This window comes from Piliocolobus tephrosceles, chromosome 10 (genome assembly GCF_002776525.5).
Source record: "Piliocolobus tephrosceles isolate RC106 chromosome 10, ASM277652v3, whole genome shotgun sequence".
Lineage (NCBI taxonomy): Eukaryota > Metazoa > Chordata > Mammalia > Primates > Cercopithecidae > Piliocolobus > Piliocolobus tephrosceles.
In genome coordinates, this window is record NC_045443.1 from 72,863,379 (window position 1) to 72,888,833 (window position 25,455).

General features: G+C 37.2%; 2 protein-coding genes across 2 annotated transcripts in view; one reads left to right on the top strand and one right to left on the bottom strand.

Moving 5' to 3' along the window:
- GLIPR1 (GLI pathogenesis related 1) lies at nt 1-21,298 on the top strand. The gene is made up of 6 exons (XM_023216602.3): nt 1-374; nt 1,173-1,418; nt 9,155-9,267; nt 15,065-15,150; nt 18,177-18,203; nt 18,307-21,298. The coding sequence occupies exons 1-6, from the start codon at nt 201-203 to the stop codon at nt 18,459-18,461; spliced, it is 801 nt and encodes a 266-aa protein (XP_023072370.1). The 5' UTR covers nt 1-200; the 3' UTR covers nt 18,462-21,298.
- Nucleotides 16,402-25,455, bottom strand: part of KRR1 (KRR1 small subunit processome component homolog) — a 14,631-nt gene continuing 5,577 nt past the window's right edge. Inside the window, exons 6-10 of the mRNA XM_023216532.2 lie at nt 24,560-24,616; nt 23,268-23,438; nt 21,285-21,362; nt 21,087-21,180; nt 16,402-19,453 (exon numbers count right to left, since the gene is read on the bottom strand). Coding sequence (XP_023072300.1) covers nt 19,311-19,453; nt 21,087-21,180; nt 21,285-21,362; nt 23,268-23,438; nt 24,560-24,616 — 543 coding nt within the window. The 3' untranslated portion in view covers nt 16,402-19,310. The remainder of the gene's footprint in view (nt 19,454-21,086; nt 21,181-21,284; nt 21,363-23,267; nt 23,439-24,559; nt 24,617-25,455) is intronic.

Consider the following 25,455-nt stretch of genomic DNA (forward strand, 5'->3'; position numbering starts at 1 on the left):
ACAAAGTGAGCTGCACACCATATATGGAGAAACCCGTTTCTTAAAACTAGTGATGAACTCATGCTCTGTTCTGTTTTCTCAAAGCTGAAGTCGGCTAGCTTTGCAAAGCTGCGGGCTGAGCACTCAGGAAGGCAATCACACTCTCAGAAACTGCGGCGGCTCTGCACTGCAGCCTCCCAAGGCTCCATGCCAGACAAAGCATGTGTGCCACACTTGCTACAATAGCCTGGATGGTTTCTTTTGTCTCCAGTTATTCACACACAGCAAATATTTTGCCAGATATCGAAAATGAAGATTTCATCAAAGACTGCGTTCGAATCCATAACAAGTTCCGATCAGAGGTGAAACCAACAGCCAGTGATATGCTATACATGGTAAGGAAAATATCATTAATTGTGGCGTCAGTCAGTCAGAAACAGCTAATGTGTATTGACTTTGGTGTTAATGCCTTCGTAATCCTGAATGATTTTTTTTTTTCATTGTGATTAATGTATGCAGTAAATTCACAATCTGTGATCAAAACACATCCAGTTTAGCTCTGTCTGCTCAACTGTTGTCGTAAGCAAGTGCCACAGCACATTTTACTTCTCTTTTTGAACATTTCCTGTTTTCTGATTTTCAGTGGATTTTACTTCTCTTTTTGTTACTTTCTTCCATGTTAATTTTTGTGATTTTGTTTTTGTTTTTTTTTGCCTCTCAATTTACTTTTTTTGTTGCTGACAAAGTACTGAGTTGCTCAGGAAGGCAGAATAGCATCTGGGGAAAGGATGGGATTTTGGTTCAGTAAGGCTTGGGATTGAATTTCAGATCTGTGGCTTTAAGCTGGTTTTTAACCTTTCTGAACTTCTTAGGATATGGGCTATTGTGGCTATGGAATAGTGTTGTGAAACACGGCACACACTATTTTGCCCATAATTAGCCTTCAGTGAATTGTCAGTTTTCCTCACCTAGATTCTAAATTCCATGAAACTAAATCATCACGTTTCCTACCAACCGTACTCAGTGCCTGAAGACCATAATTTATAGAGGATTCATATGCAGTGGTATTTTCTCTCCTTATCTCACCTTGTTTTCCATTAAAATTCCCACTGTACTCACCCCAGTTACATTGTAGATGAGCCCCCTATTATTTAAAATTTGACCCCCCTATTGTTTAATGTTTATTTTTGCAGACTTGGGACCCAGCACTAGCCCAAATTGCAAAAGCATGGGCCAGAAATTGCCAGTTTTCACATAATACACGGCTGAAGCCACCCCACAAGCTGCACCCAAACTTCACTTCACTGGGAGAAAACATCTGGACTGGGTCTGTGCCCATCTTTTCTGTGTCTTCCGCCATCACAAACTGGTATGACGAAATCCAGGACTACGACTTCAAGACTCGGATATGCAAAAAAGTCTGTGGCCACTACACTCAGGTAAGTATCTGCCCTATATTTTCTTGAAACTGTCTTTTCAAGTGTGAGGAGAAAATTGTACTATGAGGTTAAGAAAATATATAGTATACCTGTAAATATAAGGGAGTTACAGACTTACTTTAAAAATAATAAATAGAACAGACTCCAATAACAGAGAAAATAGTGCTTGAAAAGTTTAGTTGTGTGAACTAAACACATGATAGGTAATATGTGAGGCCCACCCACCTGGACGGGCTTTGAACAATTCCTGTAACAGCGATTCTCCCATAGGACTTTATTCCATTTGTGAGAAATCAAAGAACCTTATGAGTGAAAGGATTTTCAGGTTCCAGCTGGCATAAGTTTTAAGTGAAATTTGAGGCAGTTGTTTTGGGACTATAAAATTGGAAGAAACAAGCCTCTCAGACAGAAACATCAATAAGAACTGATGCTTCCACAACCTCTCATTCTCTCAAACGTCAACTGAAAACCTACTGTGTGCCATACACATTATGCACCACACACGGTGCTACTCAAGGAGGGAGAAAAAGTCAGTCCCTGGCCAACAGAGAGGCCAACGTGTAAACTTATATGAACCATTCTGAGGGTATTCTGCCCCCAGAATCCACATTATTAGTCCCAATAGCCACATTCAGAGCCACCCATTGAGGTTTTTTTTTTGTTTTTTGTTTTTTTTTTATTTTTCACTCAGGCTGATTCTGGCTCCTAACCCTACTTCACATTTGCAGCGTGATGGAAACAACTCCCTAGGGAGCATCTGTCTCAATCGTCTTCAGACACTGCCTTCCTCTCCTGGCCACATTTTGTTTATTTACTGTCACTTCCTGGCCATCCTTGTCAAACCAATAACTTACGGTACTTACCCTATAATTGACTGTTTGGGGGCACAAAAAATCAGTTGAAATATGGTATGAAGGCAAAAACGTTTCTATCAAGGCAGTTACATTGAAATATTAGGTGGTTTTAAGGAGCAACATGCTGTTAGAAAAACTCTCTCACTCCAGCTCGGCCCTACAAAGCCTGTGATCTCATTCGTGCTGTTACAGATGAACCAAGTTTGGTGCAATTACAAAAATTTAGTATTATAAGAGTAAAATGAATTTCTCCTAAATTTCTCTCATAAACCAATTTTGGTTTACATTTACAAACAAATTTAACCAGGAAATAAGTTTCCTTGGATTACAACAAGACCTAAGGGAGAAGAAAGCTAAATCTAGATTGCCTACAAGTGGTACTTGGTACTGTTATGCATTGCGGTATTTAAATACTCAGAAATAATTGTCAGTTTGAGGGTGCCTACTCTCATTTATTTATTAGTCAGTGTTTAAGCTTCTATCCTATAACAGGCACTAGTGATATGTCTTAGTCCAGATTCTTGGAAAACAGACCCTGAGACAATAGTTTATGAGCTAACATTTTATTGGGGTAGAATCTTGGAGAAGTGGAAGTGAGGAGAAATAGGGAATGAGCCAGGGAAGGAGGACAAATACAGCTGGAAATGGTCCCTGACCCTCAGGAATTGACCTTCTGGGAGAGACTTATGTGTAAATGGATTATGACAGTGTTTGGCTAGTACAATTTAGAGAAGCTGACAAAGTGCCATGTAAACAAGGAGGACAGCAACTTATCCAGCCAAAAGGAAGTGTAAAGCATCACACAGCAGGAGACATGTGAATTGGTACTTGAAAACTGAGTGGGAGTTTTCAGATGAAAAGGAAAGGGAAGAGAATTCTCAGCAAGGTGTGGAAAGTATACAATGTGTATGAATGGGCCTGGTACTTTAGATCAATGGCAAGAAGCTCAGCATGCCAAGTACATAGAGGTCAAAAGACTGTAAAATTGACAACAGACTCCTAAACCACGCTCAATACACAAGTTAAGACACTCCGTGTTCACCATTCCAGGAAATCAAAAGAAGAGAAAACTTGAATTTATATCATAAATGCCCGAGATTTCACAGATGACCCTCCCAAAATTAACTGAGCTTACTCGTGAAATTTCCCCTTACATCTAAGGGAAAAAAGGAGGGCTAATATTTTGGTCATGAGGAGATTCATTTTCTAAAACCCAGTCCCATACTTACAGATATTAAAACCCAAGCTCAGTGATCCTAACATAAGTGATCCTCTTTAAGAGACCACTACATTCTACCCCCACTTCAGAAGAGGGACACTCATCATGGGGAGAATGTCCAAGAACCCCCTGGACTGGGAAGATAGAGCAGCAGCAACCACTTTTTAAATGGGCATAGTGTTTAGCTCTCTACATTGAAGACCTCATTCAATTATCACCACAAATCTATTAAGGAGATGTTAATGGTATTACCGACAGGTGAATAAACAGACTTAGAGAGGTTAATAAGTTGTTCCCCTGATGTCATTTAGCTAGTAAGAGGAAGAGTTGAGGTTCAGATATTAGATAAGTTGGAAGGCTTAACTAACAGAATACGTATAAATTATCTAATAAAATACTAGTATTTAGTAGGCATTGAACAAAGGGTAGATCCCTTACATGAACTGGTTTTCCAGCAATTATAATGGAAGAAGGATCTGATAGCTAGGTGAAAGACTATCTGTTTTCATCATGGCAATAAATCTTCCTGGGGGACTCAAAACTACTCAATTGCTGTGTTAAATTCATGCTGGACAGTTACTTTAAGTGGATATTACAACCTCCTACTTATCCTCATCTTCTCTTCAAAAATCAAGCTATTTGCAGATTTTAGTTGATGATGGGAGGTTGTACAGAATAAAGAACATAGATTCAGACCCATTATCTCCTCACAAAATGTATGATATTTCTTGATGTGTTCATTCAACACTTCAGCTTTATCTTCACTGGAGATAGACTGACATTGAGGAAAAATGTTGGTGTATAAAATGGAAGATGATTCAAATTCGACATTCTGTTGCTGACAGTTCAGCTTTATAAAGTTTAGAAATAGTTTAAGTATCTGGGCAGGGTAGCAGATTGCTTGGGTTTGACAGTGCCAGGATTTCCCATTAGATGGCACTACTGATCTTATTTTAGTTTTTCTCTTCTTGCCTCCTCCTCCTACCCTCTTGACATCTTTATTTTTATATGCTCATAGAACCATGGAAATGTGACATGTTTCATAATTTCTGTAGTAGGTTTCATGTATGTTACAGTGTTACCATACTCCTGATGATGAACCAGAAGAGCTCATACCAAGAACTGAAAGGGAAAGATGCTGGAAAGGGGTTGTGGGCCTATAAGGGAGACATCTTCCTCCCCTCTGGGTTCCCCAGGTGCAGTGCTTTTGTAAGAAAGGTTTAAAGAGTGGTTCCTGGTTCTGAAGAGCTTGCTAAAAGAGAAAGCACTCTAAAAGCATCTTGCTGAGGGCATGGACTGTCTTCACAGTATTTCATGGCCAGGCAGAATTAGGTTCCAATCTTTTACCTACAAAAGTAAGAGCAATAACACTTACTTATTGAGTTGTTATAAGGATTAAACATGATGTCACATGTAAAATGCTTAATGGTACACCTAAGTTCTCAAAAATGAGTAGCTCTTATAATTATGGTTTTTTTTTTTTTTTTTTTTTTTGCTTACTATAGTAAGAAAACATACAACAGAAACCTGCCTGATTAAAAAAAAAAATTAAAGTGTTAAGAATTTTTAAGCATAAGAAACTTAGTGGTAAGGGAATGACACAAAAACATTTGCTGAGTGCTTGCTATGTTCCAGAAGCTCATTTAAAACTTCAAAATAGGCCTATGGAGTTGGTATTGTTATTATCCTCATTTAATAGATAAGGAACCTAAGACCAAGGTCACACTGTAAGTGGCAAAGCTTGAATATGAACTCAAGCCTTGTGGCTCCAAAGCCCACAAGTTTAACCAAAAACCAGAGGCCCATGAAGCTTTTAAAAAGAGACCGACTTGGAAAGATAGATAAACTGTGCTACATCTATGTAATAAATATTACTCAGCAATAAAAAGCAGTGACTACAAATGAATACAACAAATGCTTATACTAAGTGGAAGAAGCCAGATCCAAAAAGCTATATTTAGACTGATTCCATTCGTATAACATTCTGGAAAAGGCAAAACTGCAGAAACAGATTAATGATTGCTGGGGTCTGGGAGTGGGGGTTGACCACAAAGGGGCTCAAGGGAACTTTCTGGGGCAATAAAAATATTCTATATCTTGAATATGGTAGTGGCTACACAACTGTATTCTTTTGTCAAAATTCATAGAAATATACACCTAAAATCATAAATGTTATTGTATATTTATTATACCCTAATAAACCTGACTTTTTTAAAAAAAGAGGCCAACTAAAACACACCAAATGAATAGTAACTAACATTTGCACACTTCTGAGGAAAAAGTATTAAAATGGGGAAGGGATCCAAAGATTAAGAATACTTTTGATATAACAATGCTACAAAAGAAGGTGCTCAAAGACCAAAGGATAAAAATATAAAATGAGTCAAGGTGATAGTAAAGGAATAAAGACAACACTGAACACAGCATGTATGGGAATCACCTCAGGAACTTGTTAAAATGCAGACTCCAAAAGCAACTCCAGTGACTGGCATTCAGTAGGTCTCAGATGGGCCCAAGATCATTTTAAACAAAGCACCCTAGGTAAAATCACTTTGAGATATATGAATAAAATTAAGAAATTTTAAGAATAAAATTAAGAAATTTTAAAAATGAAATTAGACTGATTAGAAAGTAGAAGTTTAAGGATCAAACCTGAGGATTAACAGCCCTCATAAAGCTGGGCTTTCTCAGTGAGACAGAGGCCTTAAGCTGATTCATTGCCTGTTCAGGCGGGAGTTTCCTGCAGGGGGTTCCTGGGCATAAAGAAATATTTCTAGGGAAACACCCCTTTTAGATCATGGAGTACGGAAGTACACTCTCCCTTGCCAAAGGAGGGTACCCTCTCCAGTTGCCAAACCAAGGAGAAGGCAGCCCACACTCTGCCCACTATCTCCCTAGTCATGTCCCTACCTCTGCCACACCTTTAAATCTTGGAGAAGCTGAGACTCCAACCTCAGCTCCCCTCTTGCCTCACTTCCTACTCTCCCTCCAGGAGTTATGGGAAAGGGGTCGGGATCCAAACTCCAAGAGAGGGTTCTTGAATCTCAGGCAAGAAAATTCAGGGTGAGTCCATAAAGTGAAGGCAAGTTTATTAAAAAAGTAAAGGAATAAAAGAATGGCTACTCCATAGACAGAGCAGCCCTGAGGGCTGCTGGTTGCCCATTTTTATGGTTATTTCTTGATCATATGCTAAACAAGCGGCAGATTATTCATGCCCTCCCTTTTTAGACCACAGGGTAACTTCCTGATGTTGCCACGGCATTTGTAAACTGTCATAGTGGGAGTGTAGCAGCGAGGACACCAGAGGTCACTCATCGCCATCTTGGTTTTGGTGGGTTTTAGCTGGCTTCCTTACTGCAATCTGTTTTATCAGCAAGGTCTTTGATCTGTATCTTGTGCTGACCTCCTGTCTCCCCTGTGACTTAGAATGCCTAACCATCTGGGAACGCAGGCCCGTAGGTCTCAGCCTCATTTTACCCAGACCCTATTCAAGACAGAGTTGTTAGAGCCCGGCGTGGTGGCTCACGCCTATAATCCCAGCATTCTGGGAGGCCAAGACGGGCAGATCACCTGAGGTCAGGAGTTTGAGATCAGCCTGACCAACATGGTGAAACCCCATCTCTACTAAAAAAAAAAAAACAAAATTAGCCAGGCATGGTGGCACATGCCTGTAATCCCAGCTACTTGGGAGCCTGAGGCAGGAGAATCGCTTGAACCTGGGAGGCGGAGGTGGTTGTGAGCCGAGATCACACCATTGCACTCCAGCCTGGGCAACTAGAGAGAAACTCCGTCTCAAAAAAAAAAAAAAAAAAAAAAAAAAAAAAACCACACCACCAAGATAGAATTGCTGTAGTTCCAACACCTGATACAGGGAGCGAATTTCATTTATTTTTAAAGTAAACTCTTCGTTTTCTGTAGCCACGCTGGCTTTGCTTTCAGTTTTGTCAATGGGTCAGCCCCACCCTAGGTTCACACAGGATACTGCCCTCTGCTGGAGGACTCCAGACCAGCTCATCCCAGCTCTAGCTCCACCTCATTTCTTCAGAGAAAGGCACCGTGCCACATATGTCCTTAGCATCTTTCACTTCCTATTCACAGTGGTCATACCCTCGCCTGATGAATTTCATGACTGCTTTTTTTCTAAGTTTTGTGAATGTACCCACTGGTTCTAGCTCATTCATTTTTGTGTCCGCTGTATTTAGCACAGTTCTTATGACAAAATTGCTCAAACACTTGAGTATAAAATAATTTAAAATGTAATTGGGTACTGCTGTAAAAAGGAGTGCATTTAATTGCTGGCTGTATCCACCTTTAAATACTCTTCTTTAGGCTTTTGTGACACCAAACACTCTTGGTCAAGATGGGCTATTTAATTTAATTTGTGGAGCCCATTGCAAAATGAAAATGTGGAATCTTTTGTTCAGAAAGCAAGGGGAAAGCACCACTAAAGGTGCTAAACTATGTGACAGCACTGACCTAAACCAAGCATGGGGCTCTTTTGAGTGCTGGATCCCAGGTAACAGTACAGGTCTCTCTGTTCTTGGTTTCCCTCCTACATCACTGACCACTCCTTTTCAGTCTGTTTTGCAGGCTGATCTCATTATCCCAGACTCTCATTTACTTGATCTATTATATTTGCCTGTGTGATTTAATCTTGCCCCATGTTTTCCAGATTTACATCTCTAGCCTTACCCTGTCCTCTGGACTGCAGCCACAAAGTCAATCTTCACTTGATGTCTATTAGGCATCTCAAAATCAACAAGTTCTGAACAAAACCCCTGCTCATGCTCCCACCTACCCTCCTCCTTCCCTAGTTTTCTCCATCTCAGTAAATGTTTCTCAGGCCCCAAACCAAAACTTTATCTCTATCCCTTTTACCCTACACTCAAAAGCAAATCCTTTTAGCTTTACCTCTAAGCTGAGCCATGAACCTGATTCATTCTCAGGAACTCCACTGGCATCACCCATGTGTGAGTCACTATCTTTTCATTCTTGTACCATTGAAACAGCTTCCAAAATTACCTCTTTCCTGTTTCCCTTGCTCTTCTCAGTCTGTTCACTTTGTAACCACCAAAGTGATCTAAAACACGAAAAAGAACATAGCACTTACAAGAATCTCCGCGATTGGTTTCTCTGCCTTTGACCTCATTGCTTACAACTCTCCCCAACTCATCAGATCTTGGCTTCACTTGCTTTCTTCGTGCCATTTTATAATGCCAAGCAAATTCCATCTCAGGGCCTTTCTCCCTGGTGTTCCATCTGCTTGGAATGCTCTTCCTCCATTGTTTAAGTTTCCCGAATGTGTGTCCTGAGTGCTGCATCCTCATCATCCAAGTCTCAGTTCAAATGCATCCTCTTCAGAGATGTCTTCCCTGAACAACCAAGTTAAATCAGCACCACCTCACCAGCAATCACTCTCTATTGCATTACCCTGCTTTATTTCTTCATTGTACAGTCAAAAATTATCGTTTATTTCATACACTTCCTCCCCCCAAATAATAGTAACTACAGGTCTATCCAGCTGATTTCTGAGCATCTAAACCTTCCTGGGTTTTAAGCACTGTAACTAGAGTGGATATACCTCACCATGTTTATGAAGACCTAGTCATACCCAATGTTTATCTTATAGTTTCTCTCTGTTAAAAATCCTTATTTCCTTTCAGGTTGTTTGGGCAGATAGTTACAAAGTTGGCTGCGCAGTTCAATTTTGCCCTAAAGTTTCTGGCTTTGATGCTCTTTCCAATGGAGCACATTTTATATGCAACTACGGACCAGGGTAAGTGCCTGAATCAACTGGTTTATAGTAGACGCCCCCCAAAAAAACAAGAAAAAAATTATTTTAGCAGTATTCCTCTTCATTATAGAAAATCTGCATAATAAAGTATAAAGAAAAAATTAACCCTTAATTCCTCTGCCCAGAGATATATTTCATTAACATTCTGGTACATTTTTCCTGGATAGAGAGAGAGAGAGAGTGTGTGCATCCTTTATATATACTATCTAAATACATACGCACACATTCTTAAGAGTGGTAAGACTAAAATGTTTGTCAGGGACATAAATTGCATATGGTAATAAAATACCACAAAGTGGAAGAACTGATGTTATAGTCATTCGTTTATTAAAACCTTGGCAATTTTATACAATTTTCAAAACAATTAAATTCCTCAACTTATATAACCTATTTCATTTACTTTTGACAGTTGTTTTTATTTATTTTTTTACTTTTTAAAATTTTTAAAAATTTTTTTTATACTCTAAGTTCTAGGGTACATGTGTATAATGTGCAGGTTTGTTACATATGTATACTTGTGCCATGTTGATGTGCTGCACCCATCAACTCGTCAGCACCCATCAACTCGTCATTTACATCAGGTATAACTCCCAATGCAATCCCTCCCCCTTCCCCATAATAGGCCCCGGTGTGTGATGTCCCCCTTCCCGAGTCCAAGTGATCTCATTGTTCAGTTCCCACCTATGAGTGAGAACATGCGGTGTTTGGTTTTCTGTTCTTGCGATAGTTTGCTGAGAATGATGGTTTCCAGCTGCATCCATGTCCCAAAAGGACACAAACTCATCCTTTTTTATGGCTGCATAGTATTCCATGGTGCATATGTGCCACATTTTCTTAATCCAGTCTGTCACTGATGGACATTTGGGCTGATTCCAAGTCTTTGCTATTGTGAATAGTGCCGCAATGAACTTACATGTGCATGTGTCTTTATAGCAGCATGATTTATAATCCTTCGGGTATATACCCAGTAATGGGATGGCTGGGTCATATGGTACTTCTAGTTCTAGATCCTTGAGGAATCGCCATACTGTTTTCCATAATGGTTGAACTAGTTTACAATCCTTGACAGTTGTTTTTAAAACAGATACTTAGTTCCCACTTTGGGAAACAGGGAAAACACCTTCCTCCTGCTTTCTTTAAACTTACATATGTGCGCCTGTGTCATACACATATTTAGAAAACTGATCATACTGAAAATACACATTTTCTATTTTTCACTTAAAAGTATGCTGTGAAAATTTTCCCCTTATCGAAATTTTAAGTGATTTTAATCTTAAAAATGATAGATTGTTTATATAATGCTTACAATGCTCTCAGCACTGTTAAAGTGCTTCACATATATTCATCTTCACTAAAAGTTTATGAGATGGGTCCTATTACTACCCGTTTGGCAAATGAGAACGGCAAGGCACACACGTGATGAGCAACCTCACCAAAATCCTACAGTTAGTGATTATCACTGATGGACTTTGATCTGGCTGTCTGGCTCGAGTCCATGCTCTTGATGGTACCACAACAGTTTATCCTGTTGAAGAATTTAGATTGTTCACTATATTTTCTTTTAATATATGAACAACCTTGTACATTTAATCTTCAGTCACTTCTATTTCCCTATAATTCCTTAAGATACTAGCATGTAAAGACTGTGACCATTTTTGTTTTAAGTACATATTGCCAAATTACATTCCACCATTCCATCAATTTGTATTCCATCATCAGTACTAGGTATTATAATTTTTTAGTATTTTCTAATTTGATGGAAATGGCATTTCATTTGTTCTCTTTTGCATCTCTGTGATTACTAGTAATTATAAATTTCTTCACATAATTGTCTATTTATATTCCTTTTACTGTGAACCATGTGAGCTGACCATTTTTCTACTAGCTTTTCTTATTTATAAAAGTTGTTTAGCCACTGCACTCCAGCCTGGGCGACACAGCAAGACTCCGTCTCCAAAAAAAAAAAAAAAAAAGTTGTTTATATTTTAAAGTTTTTTCAACCATTTGCAGTATATATAACGATCTTTAATTTGTTGCCTTTGAATTTTTTGATTCCTGGAGATTGGCTGAAAGCAAGCCATTTCCCTGAAGTAATGTTCAGAAGACATACTCAATATTCTGAGTGCTATAGGTATGAAGGAGGAGACAAACCAAGCGTCATTCAGAAGATGACAGCTTTGACTGAATATCTCAGAGTTGGAAAATAAAGAAAACCCAGAAAAAAACTAGACAATGCCAGTTAGACAAATTCAGTTAGTGGTAAATTTTCATAGGACTTTTTTTTTTTTTTTTTTTTTTTTTTTGAGACCAGGGTCTCTCGCTCTGTCACCCAGGCTGGAGTACAATGGCTTGCTAATGGTTCACTGCAGCCTTAACTTCCCAGGCTCAAGCAATCCTCCCAACTCAGCCTTCCTAGTACCTGAGACTACAGGTACACGCCACCATGCCCAGCTAATTTTTCGCAGAGACAGAGTTTTGCCATATTGCCCAGGCTGGTCTCCAACTCCTGGGCTCAAGTGATTCACCTGCCTCAGCCTCCCAGAGTGCTGGGGTTATATGCATGAGCCACCACACCTGGCCTCATATGACATTTTTAATGGTTAAGATACAGTTAATTTACTGTGTGACAAATTAACTCTGAATCTGTTTAATCTCCAGTAGATCAGGATAACAGCACCTACCACTTAGAGTAGCTGTGAAAGTGACAAGAGAAGGCTTTGTAAAATACCAGGTATATATAATGCTTGGCAATGGTGAATGTTTTATAAGTATTCATGATTTTTATTCATTATGTCAAAGTACAAATGTAAATTTTCCAGGTTTAGACTCACTTATCTTCAGAATTATAAACAATATTAAACTGCAAAACTTATAACCAAAGTTATAATGCTTCCATAAAGACTAACTCCAAATATTCATTTATTCAACAAATATTTGTTTACTGAGCTCCAAAGGAGAATAAGGCAGTCTCTGCCTTTATGAGAGTAATATTTATGGGGCAAAGAGATAATAAAAATACAAATAAAATAACTGCATCATTTTAGGGGCAATTAAGGGCAATTAGGGGCAATTATAAATAATACTGTAATAGAAACTTTCAATAGGCAAGGCCCCTATTTAAAATAATCAGGGAAGGGCTTCCCGTGATATATTTAAGCTTAGCCATGAAGAATGAGAAGGAATCAGACATAAGAACTTCTGGAACAGCTGTCTAGTGGAGAAAAGAACAGCAAAACTTCCGTGAAGAAAAGTTTGGCAAGCTTAAATCACAGAAACCCGGTGCCCTCCGTCTGCTAAACAGATGAAACGGGGGGAGGAAGGCAGTGCAGACCTAGCGGGAACTTTTAGATCACGGCAAAGTTTACATAAGAAGCCATTCAAGTATATTAAGCAGGGGAGGGATGAGACTTTTAAATTTGGAGATCAGTCTGGATGGAAAATGGATTAGAAGAGCAGAAAAGGTAAAACAGAGACCAGTTAGGAATGTCCTCATTTCCCTTTGCCCTCTGAGGTATTATTTTCCTATATACAAAGAAAAAGTTGTAGGCCCCCATTCCACATAATCTTAGGAAGTCCAGTATCCTCCCCATTATTTCTGAGGATACCTCAGAATGGGGGCTGGGATGCTTAATCTTCCAGTTGCCTGTAACACTCTCCTCTTCATTTCCCCTGGGCACCATGAACAAGGGTATGGTGTGTAACAGTTCTTTACTCAGAGTGGATTAGTGGAGGAGAGGATTATAGCACAGAAGAGGAAATAACTTTGACCACAAGATAGTGAAGATAGTACCAGTGTGCTTAGGTCATCACTGCCTTAGGGTCCCTTACCCATATTTATCTTTTTCTTTAAAGATCCATCTTCTGTCTTCCCCTGGGTCCCAGAACCCCAACCCTCTTCTCTCTCAGGCTGCCAGGGAAAACACTGAAATATCCTGTTGCTTTATTGTGCTGAATACTTTTTAGTTCCCACAGTCTTAATGACTCCCATCTAGACAAATCCAGGCCTTTCCAGTAGCATCTTTCTCCTGGGATGAATACTACCATTTCCATAGACCGCACCAACTGTCTTGGTTTTTAGCTTATTTTTAAGTAGGATCTTTTACCTTTTCCTTTACAGTTTGGAATGCACAAGTAAGTATCATAAATGACTTTATTAAAACCATTCTAGAGCTTAAACCACTTAATAAATACTGTGCTTATTAACAATGAAAGACATTCCAATTATTGATGTCTATTTTGGACATCTTTTGAAATTGCTATCAGAATTGCTACTATATTACCTTTTTTCCATGGTGGAGAGTAAGCACAGGGCAAATTTAATTTCTGAAGCAACTTAAAATTTGGAGCAAAATGAGATAAGAACATGTATTTGGGGTTGGAAATAAGGTGTCGTTATAAAGTTGTGTGTCTAAGGTGAGAGTTCTCAACTTTGGAGGTAATTGTAGAGTATTGGGGAAAGGAGGGCCATAAACTTCGATTAGAAAAACATTGTTTTATTTTTATTTTCACTAACCTCTATTAAAAATAACATTTCCTTTCATTATGAATGAAGACAACACTCCACCGTCATATTAGCAATCAATGTGATCTGACTTAGCAGTATCATCTTGGTGAATATCATATTTTCATACCATATTTCAGTTGCTGCAGAGATCTCAAAATACAGTTTATGTTCATCACTACTTTGAAACTAATAGCCCCCCGGTAGATCTTAATAGAGAAGCACATATTACTTTATCACAAATCTTGTTTTAAATATTTTGATAACTATTTCAATTTAATTGGTTTCCTTTATAATCCTATGTATTTTATGCATTTAACAACAAACTATGTTAAGAGCGAGCCCATAGGCTTCACCAGACTGCCAAAGGGTACGATTACACAAAACAGTTTAGAACTTTTTCCAAAAGCAGAGTTCCAAAAAAATTTAGTGCATTGGCAGGTTCACTGAGATAAATGTGCAGCCTCTCACCCTTACTACTATGGGGATATTTATGGGGATATAAAATGCTTGGATATTATTTCCCTTTCTAGTCTGTGACTTTGGTCAATTAATTACACTCTGTAACTCAGCCTCTAGCTATATAATGGGGATAAATAGATAACAGTAACTTCCTCATAGGGTTTTTGTGAAGATTATTCAAGGTTGTTTAGAACAAAGACAAACACATGGTGAGTGCTCACTAAGTAGTAGCTATTATTCACATCACATCTTGTATGTGAAAACAATTTGCACTTTAGAAATTCCCCCATACCATTAGTTATTATTATTTTTTTGGAGGGCACCAGCCAAATGGCTCCTATCCAGTGAAAATTATGGAGGGTTGACCAACTGAGAAGATTGAATGTGGGTCACCAGAGCTTTTCTAAGATGGACAGTTTTTTGAATGGCAGTAATCATATAGGCCAGAGGGTAGGTAAAGAGAGGGAGCACAGCCCTGGAGTTAAATCCAGGTTTCCTCTGACTCTGAAATGTGTAAGTTGTGATTAAAGGCATCTTACATCTTTTGTCTCATCTGTAAAACAAACAATAACTTCCTCCCAGAGCTGTCACAATTAAATGGGGTATAGATTAAAACAGGTTCATAGACACAGGTACATAGAATGAACTCTGCAAATATTAGCAGCTGTCCATTTCGGCCTTCCTGTCCTCACTTCTATGACCAACTCTGAACCTTTGTACTTTACTATTCTTCTGGATTTATTTAAAGATTCATAGTAAATTACAATTTGAAAAAACTGAAAAACTCCTAATGGACATCCTTCTTCTACTTTACAGAGGCAATTACCCAACTTGGCCATATAAGAGAGGAGCCACCTGCAGTGCCTGCCCCAAGAATGACAAGTGTTTGGACAATCTCTGTGGTGAGTAAAAGGAACAATCTACCAATAGAATAATGTAACAGTAACATGTAACTTTCTACAGAATTAACAGTGAAACCATGTTTTATCCTAACGGCTATCTTCAAGGAAACTGGCATCAAGTAGCAATTAAACCAATGGCTTACTGTTCTAGGAATACGTTTAAGATAAATTTAAATGTGAAAATCACATTCTTTTTATTTAGTTCTCATTGGTCAAAAAAAAAAAAAAAAAAAAAAACTGTCAGAAACTGTAGACTAAGATTCCTAAGATCTGTTAATTTCAGCCAGATCAGAAGTAAGTAAAACAGGTCATCCAAACAAACAGAATTCTCTTTCTTTTTTTTTTTTTTTTTTTTTTTTGAGACGGAGTCTTGCTGTGTCACCCAGGCTGGAGTGCAATGGTGCAATCTCAGCTCACTGCAACCTCCATCTCACGGGTTCAGGCGATCCTCCTGCCTCAGCCTCCCAAGTAGCAGGGATTACCACGCCACCATGCCCAGCCTGGCCACATGGTAAAACTCCCCTCTACTAAAAATACAAAAACTAACTGGGTGTGGTGGTGGGCCCCTGTAATCCCAGCTACTCAGGAGGCTGAGGCAGGAGAATCACTTGAGCCCAGGAGGTGGAGGTTGCAGCGAGCAGAGATCATGCCACTGCACTCCAGCCTGGGTGACACAGTGAGAGTCTATCTCCAAAAAATGAAAATAAAGCTGCAACATGGCACTTTTTATTAGCCAGATAGCATTTAACGAAGAAGTGTAGAACCTGCATGCAGGTAAATTTCCAAGGATGTTTTACTAAACATCCAAGCAAAATTTTGCTTTGTGATTTTGAAATATTAGTAATTGGCCAAGAGTTTACTTCTGGTTCTTGTTCTAGATACAAGCCCTTCCATCCCAGTATGTTTTTATTTTTACCATGGTGTGAAGGGGAAACTTCTATTAAGCTGTGCAAATAGAAAAAGTCCTGTGGTACTTTTGTGTCCACATTTGTAACAAACTTGAACTCAGAGCAGCCGGGCTAGAGTAGGGTGCTTAGAATAGAGGAAGGACAGAGTGGGCCAAGTTTCACTGCGTGAAATTTAGTTTGGAAAAAAGTGTTCCATTGCTCACATGTTTTCTAAGGTCCCTTCCAGGCCTAAAATTATAAAATTTTACTTATTAAACTGCTTGTTCTCCTCCTTACCATTTAATGTTGAATACTTATCTTTACACACAATAGTACTTTTGCAAAGTTTTCTGAGCCATTTTTCTCCCAGTCCATTCTTTATTTCACTCTTATCACTCTTGTGAAGAACACTCAGTTAACATGTAGCCACGATGCAGCTAATATCAAGGTATCAACATATATTCACTGAATTCTTCTTTTCACATTGCTGTAGCCCCTCAAAACATATATATATTTCTTCCTTCCAAGTTGACCAGTATACATAAGGGCTAAAACTTTGGATTTTAGAACCAGTATGCCAAGTTTCGGTGCAATTTCCAGTTTGACCACTGTGACTTTGGGCAAGTTTCTGCTTCTATTTTTTCAATGAAACAGTCCAATGAAAAAAATAAGTTTCCCTTTAAAAATTTAGGCAATTAGTAACACTACCACCACCACAATGACAAAAATACTTCTGGTTTTAGCTTTTGATCTTTGGTGATCTAACTTGAGATGATCTTTAATCTTGGGGAGTAACATTTAGAAGATTAAAGCTTTAGTCCAATAATGAAAACCCTTGGACTCTTGAGAAAACACATGCTAACTTGTGTTTATAGGATGTGAAACTCGTTACTCATTTATTTCAGATAAGTGCTCTTACAGATTGATCTTGTCACTAATTTCCTATTCTCAAAGTTAGATTTATGTAATTTGTTTTCATGTAACTTTAGGCTTACTTGAAAGTATTCTACTCTTCGCACTAATACTGAATAAGTAAGATGTGACTAAAAAACTTAAGGATCACCATTTGACCTTTTATAAGGTCTGATGAAGGTAAAGGTTAGAGGATAAAAGCTTTTATTTAACAGATTCCATCTCAGACAAATTATGGCTAGCACTGGAGCATAAATTCCTTCATGGTCTCCTAGATACTGCTGGTAGTTCAACAAATACCCTTGGACGCCAAATCAGGACTGTTTTAAAAATGTGCTGGGCATAGTAGTGGTACATCAGATGATTTTAGCTAGTTCACAGATGTACATTTGTTTCAATAGTTGAACATTTAAAATATATATATATATAAGAAAAAATAACTAGAACATCACACTCTTGATTTCATGGACTAACTGCCAAGAAAAGTGAGGGTAGCATCTTTACAGTAATTCGCCACAGACAAAGCCAACTCACAGGTATGAAGACCAGGGATGCTCACAAGTGCCCAGAGGACCAGATGATTGATGGGTTCTACTATGAGCATCTATTAGCGACTGCTGCAGAACTGCTGTGGAAAAGGTTTCTATTTCATAAAAGAAAGTATCCAGAAGGCTAAAGGCAGTTGTGGAATTTATTTCTTCCCAGTGCTCTGAATGTCAAAATTTGAATAAAGCTCAGGGAAAGGAGCAGTGTAATTAATGACTTGATAGCCAAACATCGTAATGATGAGTTAGTGACATACTAGACTGGATGAAAGAGAGGTCACTGTCTTTTTATTATGGACTCATCATAAACAGTATCACTCTTCTCAGGAAGAAACTTATTTTTAGAAATATATTTTAATAAATTTCTCACATTATTTCTAGTATTTTTTATTTTTTAAATTTTATTACCTGCTAGTTACATGTAAAGTGATTTTCCATTTATAGTAATGGTATAGTTTCCTTTCTATAAAAGGTTTATAAAGTTTATATAAAAAGTCAACTTAAAAATACCAAGTTAATTCAGTCAGTTCAAAAAATTATGAATAAACTTGGAAAGTCACTGCAATAAAGCCAAAACCAAAGCCAGTTAATGGTTACAATTAAAGATTTAGCTTTTTAAAATAAAACCCTCACCTGTATGAACCCTTTTAATTTTTTTTCTTTCTTCTCCCTAATTTTACAGTTAACCAACAGCGAGATCAAGTCAAACGTATGTACATCAATCTTAAATTGTTTCATTAAGAGCTATGTGAATTCTGTCAGTGCATTATGAAGAACAATGTCTAAGAGGATATTCTATGTTTGTTTCACAGGTTACTACTCGGTTGTGCATCCAGGCTGGCCCATATATCCACGTAACAGATACACTTCTCTCTTTCTCATTGTTAATTCAGTAATTCTGATACTGTCTGTCATAATTACCATTTTGGTACAGCACAAGTACCCTAATTTAGTTCTTTTGGACTAATACAATCCAGGAAAGAAAAAACCCAAATATCAACCTGATTCAAATATGGTTTTTTTTTTAACCAATAACAGTGAATAACAATTAGGTGTAATTCTATTTTAAAACATTTCAGAAAAAAGTATATGTTGCAGCCACACTCTTACTCAAAAGAAGAAACTTCCTAACTATCAGATAAACTCATCTTTACTTCCCACTTTTCTATAAATAAGCATTGTTTGCAGGTTGCCACAGGTGGACTTTCAGTAAGTAACTTAACCCATGTTTCAGCTTCTAAATCTGCAAAATGAGCAAGGTACAGTAGTACTTTTTAAGGTGATTCTTAGTAACTCTGGTAGCCATTATTACTTTTTGCACGCTGCTTCGACTCTAAATATCTGGTTTTCCCTGTTCTCTTGCAACCTGATGTCTTTCTGGTTTACCACTTCCCCAGATTCAGAACAGAGTAACTAGGGGATCTGATTTTAGAGGCCTTGTTTTTCTGTTCATGGACTGTTAAAAGTAAAACCAAATTTTCAAAAGGGATAAACCTAAATATTTGTTTGTTATCATTAAAGGGAGCATCAAATGCTAGGACATCATTATATCTGAAGACTAACCAATGGCATCAGACACTGGATTTAATGGATAATCACAATGGTCGTAATGTATACAAAGACATATATACCACTTTCTAGTACAAAATTTTCAAAAAACACAATAATATAATAATTTATAAAGAACACTCTTCTATGAACAACCACCACCAAAACAAAACCCTCAGAAAATTTCTCACAAATAAGGCAACTAATGCCTGGTATCTCAAAATCCTTTACAAAAGGAGATAGTTCTAGTCAAGGAGTTTGGGGTATGTTACTTTTTTTTCTTCTTTTTCTTTTCATCTGCCTCCATCTTCAGTGCAATTTCTTCAGCTGTAAGAGCTCCCAGTTTCTTATTCTTTGCTTTCTTAACCTTTTCCTTGATGCTGGCCACATCAATTTTAGTTTCAGTAGAAGCTAGACAAATTAAAAGCACAATACATGTAACACTTTAGATGTTACCAAGTGAAACAAAGAATATATTTTAAAGCAGTCACTTCAGAGTCCTCTTATAATTGAAAAATCACAGTATAAAATATAAAAACACCTGCCTAAAGGGGTCAGAAATTTATTCAGACTAATAAAACCATAAAATACTTTAATACATAAAAATGGCATGATTGATTGAACCAATTACTGGATTCAACTATATTAAGACTATTTCCTTAAATCCTACTTCAGACTAAATTATTTTACCTACATTCTTTTCCATATTTTGGAACTTTTGAGTCCTCATTATTTTCCATCTTGCATATTAAAATAATTTACATGTATCCCTTCTCAGTAAGTTTAATCAGCTAACCATAAGCTACAGGTCAAAATCTACTTCCTCTAATACCAAAACAAAAACTTAAAGTTTTCCAAATATTAATTCAATGAATGACTAATAGTATTCTATTTAACAAGAGTTTGCTGTATTTAACAACATTTTGGTGAATAAAGACAATTTGGGCATACTTGGAAGTTCCCCTAACAGGACCCAACTATCTAATCAATGACAAAAGTAGGAGCAAAATAGAGAAAGGAAGCAGTGAAAAAGAATGCAACTTTTTCTTACTATTCAAAGTACAGTATCACAGCATAAAAGAATCATAAGATAAAACATCATAATGTACAAACTATCCAGCAACCTGAGAAGCACAGAGCGTTAAAGCCTCCACCGTGTGGAGAAACTACATTAGGTTAACTAGCTATTGAGTACCTTCAAAGCACTCAACTGACAGGTTGTACAAACTGGAAATTATAATACTTATGACATTTTTACCTTTCATATAACCAATAATCTACCACAGAATACAGTATTTTTAAAACTATTAACAAGCAATATGTTACATAATGTATTATATCTGTTTCTGACCAAGTCTGTACAATATTGCTGGGGGGCCCTCTCCCCTCAGTGTCACTGTTCACTTTGGAGGGTTACTTTAGGAAGAGGACAAGTGTTACCACAGGGGGGAAAAATGCAGAAGAGGAGAGGATGCATCAGAATGAGACTAGAAATGTTATGAGAATGTTTTCTCTTAGTGTCTTTTAAATACTAGGTTAGTGGGAAAGTGATTGTGGTTTCTGCCATTTAAAAACCACTATCACTTTCACACTAATAAATAGCTCCTGAATAAGACCTGTCAGTGTCCTTTAGTCCAAAGTGATGATAAATCCATGTTACCAATATAGAAGCCAAACTCTAAGCCAAAATCACAGAAAGAGAAGAAAAAGTACAACTTCTGGTAATTCCTCTTTGAGAGGCATGACAGCAGAGCTCAGGGATCGTCTTGCTTGCATTTCTACAGAAGACATACTGGCTGCCCTGGGTTTGTATCTTTCACAACAAACAGTCTTTCCTAAGCACAGACCAGAGGTCAGGAGAGGATTGTCAATCCAGTTTGCAATGAAACAGGCATTAGCTGCCTCTAGTCCTTAGGATCAGTAATTAATGAAATGCTAAGAGAACTGATGAAAACATGATTATTTCTTAAAGAGATTCAGACAAATTCACTATGGGTTTACTTTTCATAATTAATAAAGACTTTTACATCACAGAAAGCATTACCTTCCTTAGGTTTCACAATTGGTTTTTCTTTAGGTGGAATAAATGCTTTGTTTCTTTCCTCTTGTTTCTTACTGATGGCTTCTGCTTGTTTAGCCTACATTAGTAAATAAAAAATACATTAGTTAAATGTATTTATAGTTAAATAATTCAAGTATCTATGAACTTTGCTATTAATGTTGTGAGCTAGACATAAAGTACCTTTATTGCTTCCATTTTCTGCCGCTTCTTCTGATTCGCCTTCAAGAAGTATTCACCACTAGCCAATTCTTTATCAATCTGTTGAAAACAGTATTTACAATTACATCAGAAATAATGTAGAGGAGAAGTTATGTCCTAAGCAAGTCACAGTATCCTTAGGGTAAACACAATGGGGTCAAACTGATGTATTAATAAAAATGGTAGTGACATAAAAGGAAGCAGAGTCTAAGCTGAGGGGAATACATACACAAAAGTGTGGAGGTAGGAAAGCACCTCCACAGAATACAACCCAGAGGAGTTCAGGGATACAGTATGGAAAGTCACTGATTCAGGAAAGTGTGAGAAGAAACTGGAGAGAGAGTTTTGGGAAAATCTGAAGAAGCTTCAGTGGCAGACAAAGTAGGAGGGATAAGATTTAGAAATGATTGTGGGTTTCCGAGAAGACTGAAAAGACCAAAGCACAATTTTAATGGAGAGGAATGAGGAATAGATGAGAGCCTGGAATAAACGTAGTGGCATGCAGAATAAAAGCCAGAACGATCAGGAATTGGTGACTAATTAGCAAAAGCAACAGCTTGTTCATTCAATATACAGCCAACATGTAAAATGTGTATAACCGACCTGTCTCCCACTTATACAGCATTATTATATCTAAGGCACTGTTCTAAGCTCTTTACAATTATTCATTTAATCCTCATTAACGATTCTTTAAGACAGGTATTATCATTACTCCCATTTTAGGTATGGGGAAACTTAAGTACAGATGGGATAAATAACTTGCCCAGTCACATAATGAGTAAGTAAGAACAAGTCAATCAAGACATCACTGTTTCAAGAAGCTTACACAGCTAAGGAAGAAAGATAAGTCAATTAACTCCAAGAAAGGGTCATAAGAAGTAAGGCAGCTGTTATGGAAGCATGGTTTAATGACTGCATCACTCCCCTTTCCCTGCAACTACTATCAACTTCCTCCATGATCCAACACTTCCATTGTTTTTTCACTATGATCATCATTTTTCCCATCAATCATCAAATCTTCCCTGAAAGACTCCAAACATGGTTGTGGAAAAAAGAGACATAGAAATCAGTGAGTTCACATGCTGAGCAGAAGCAGAAAGGGAAGGCTTTAGGATATAGCCAAGGAAGGGAATAATGAAGCAAGAACCCCCAGGAGATAGGTGAAGATGGAATTCAAAGAACACACAGAAAAGGCTGATGCAGGCGGAAGAAAACACAGATGTGAGAGAAGAGCAAACAGAAAGGGGTTCTTATCTGGTGGTCTCAAATATTTCAATAAAATGCAAAGGCATATGCTAAATGTGGAAGGGCACTGAGAGAATTAAGAGGAAACATGAATTTTGAATGAATTTAATCCAAAGATAAAACTTTCTCTAACCTAAGTTGGTAGCCACGTTATGGGGAAGAAGTCAAGTTTTTAGACTGATCCAAGTTTTAGAGTTTTGCTGAGAAGGTGTGACAGAAGTAAAAAGGGGCATGAATCAAAACGATGTGCAAGAACAAAATGGCAACTGGTCATGGTGGGAAAGGAAATGAAGCAGAAGACAGCTGACAAAATGGAAAGGAATCATAACTTAGAAAAAACGGTGGGTGTTACAATTTAAGATTTCAGAACTAGAACAATCATAGAGCATACAGTCACAAGAATGTTGCCAAAGCAGAGAAAAGAGTACTGCAGACTAAATTGTTGAACTTTTATCCATGGAACATTTACAGTGGCTACAGGGACACAAACCGCCTGAATGCAGTTTATAATCAATGTGAAGGCCCCACTGCACACCCCCATGCACACAACTCAAAATATACCTATTTATATTTACCCTCAGTTTCTTATAGCTCTGCACACATACACGCAATATATATATATATATGCATATCCCACCTGAAATAACCTTCAATAAAGTTTCCGACCAAATACACTAAAATAGATTTCCCTTCATATAAAGTTCAACATCTAGTACTAACCTGACTTTCTGGCTGTGGTGGTGGGAATGGCGTATATTCTTTCTTAACAGTTTTTTTCTTTGGTTCCTTGCGTTTATTCACATTTTTATGTTTGAACTGCGGCAAAAATCTCTCCCAACTTTGTGATCGTAATTCAGAATCTTTTGCCAGCTCTCTCTTAATCATTAAGCTCTTTAGTCATGCAACAAAGTAAAAATTTTTACTTTCCAAAGTCACACATTTATCAAACTCAGACATAAATATTGCTTCTATAAATAATAAAAGAAACAGTTCCTAGTTTCTTTGGTGAAATTAAACCAATCACATAAGGAAAAAGATAAGTTATCACAAACACGTATAATTATTAGAAAACTATTAGAAATTTAATTACAAAATGCAGAATTGTTAAAATGAGATGAAAATAAAACTGACTTTTCAACTATTATTTCATTAAAACATTTATAATTCAACTTATAAAAGCAGGGAGGGTTCTTAATTAGCTGATATTCCCTGCAAGCAGAAGTTTTCAGTAGCAACTGAAACATCATAGAAAAAGACAAAAGTAAACTTTCTCATGATTATAGAAAACCAATACTTTCACATTTCCCTATTCCATTTAAATTTTAGACCTTGGAACATCAGAGGATACAAACCAGGGATCAGACATATAGCTTTGTTTTTATCTGCAATATCCCAATGTAACTCAAAATCACTTTCCCCCAATCTAACAATGACTTCATAACTTAAGTTCATCAAATTTAAGTGGATTGCTCAACAAACCCATCATAAAATAGTTCTATAGTTCTATATACCATGGTTACATTTCCAAGAATAATCAAACTTTGTGCACACTGGGATATAATGGATCTCTCTCAAAGGGGCTACAATTTGAGTGTTAAATTCAAAAAAAGGTTTTAATGCAACATGAGATATTCCAGATTTTAATAGAAAAAGGCAGAATTCTGAAAGATCATATCTTTAAATATATGGGTGCATAATCTAAGAAAACTGCATTGATATGATCTACAACAAATTCTGTGAAGCTTATTTTCATTGATTAGAACTATATAACACATTACACACTATCCCCTTCAGCAGTTTTCACACTGTGCTCCATAGAAAGCTTCCAAGAAGTACCTACAAAACTGGGGTAGCGTTAAGTAGGCTGAATTCTACCCCTAATTTACCCAAAATAGCTCTGCTTTATCTGTTTGTGCATTAGAATTTCATAAAACATTTAATTTCAAGAAAGGATTCTGTAGCTAAAAGAAGCATGATAATCACTGGTACAGTTACATATAATTACCACTCACTTTAATGTTATAAATTGGATGAATATTCTTCATAGTATCTAGGACTACTTTTCTAACCTGAAATTTGCAAAGAAAAATGAATTAGTCACAAGGATTTTAATGAGCTATGGAGAAGAGGATAAACACTGCAAAATATCTAATCAGGTAATGGGTATCAAATTAAATAATTTAATTAAATAATTAATCTAGACCTTTCATAGAGGCAGTCTTGAATACAACACAGTTTCTCAATTACTGCTAAAATGTAGCACAGAGAACTAATACAACACTGTATAGCAACGTGATTTAGGAAGAAGAGGGCTGGAATACAAGGACTGCCACTGCATACAGGAAGGTCACTTTCCTGTTCCAGATTTCTCATTTGTAATATAAAGATAAAATCATATGCCTCAAGACTCTATTGTAAGAATTAAATATTTTAAAGACTTTATAAAACTAAAGTATTCAATATACTTAATTATTGCTCCATGAGAAAAGAGCAGACAATTTATGACAAAAAGGGCCAATAGGATTACTATTAAAGGCCCTGGAAAGGAAGCACAACCTCACAAGCCAGATCCAGACAGTAACACTACCAAAAGGAGTTAACAGAAATAGCATTTGCTCCACAGATTTTCTCACATTTACAAAGTTAAAATGTTCATGAAAAGTTATTAAACATTATATTAAAATTCAAACAAAAGAAAATACATCTGGAAGAAAAGTTTTCAGAGTGTGACCTCTACTGGCTGTATACACTACTGCAAATAACTGGATTTTTGCTCAATTTTCCCGTCATTTGGGCATATGTGACTATTCCATGTTTTTCATATGTGCTACAGACTGAAGATCTTAAATGCTCATTTAAATGTTATAGTGGGAGGAGTGATAGTGTGCAGACCTTCTAATTCAGAAAT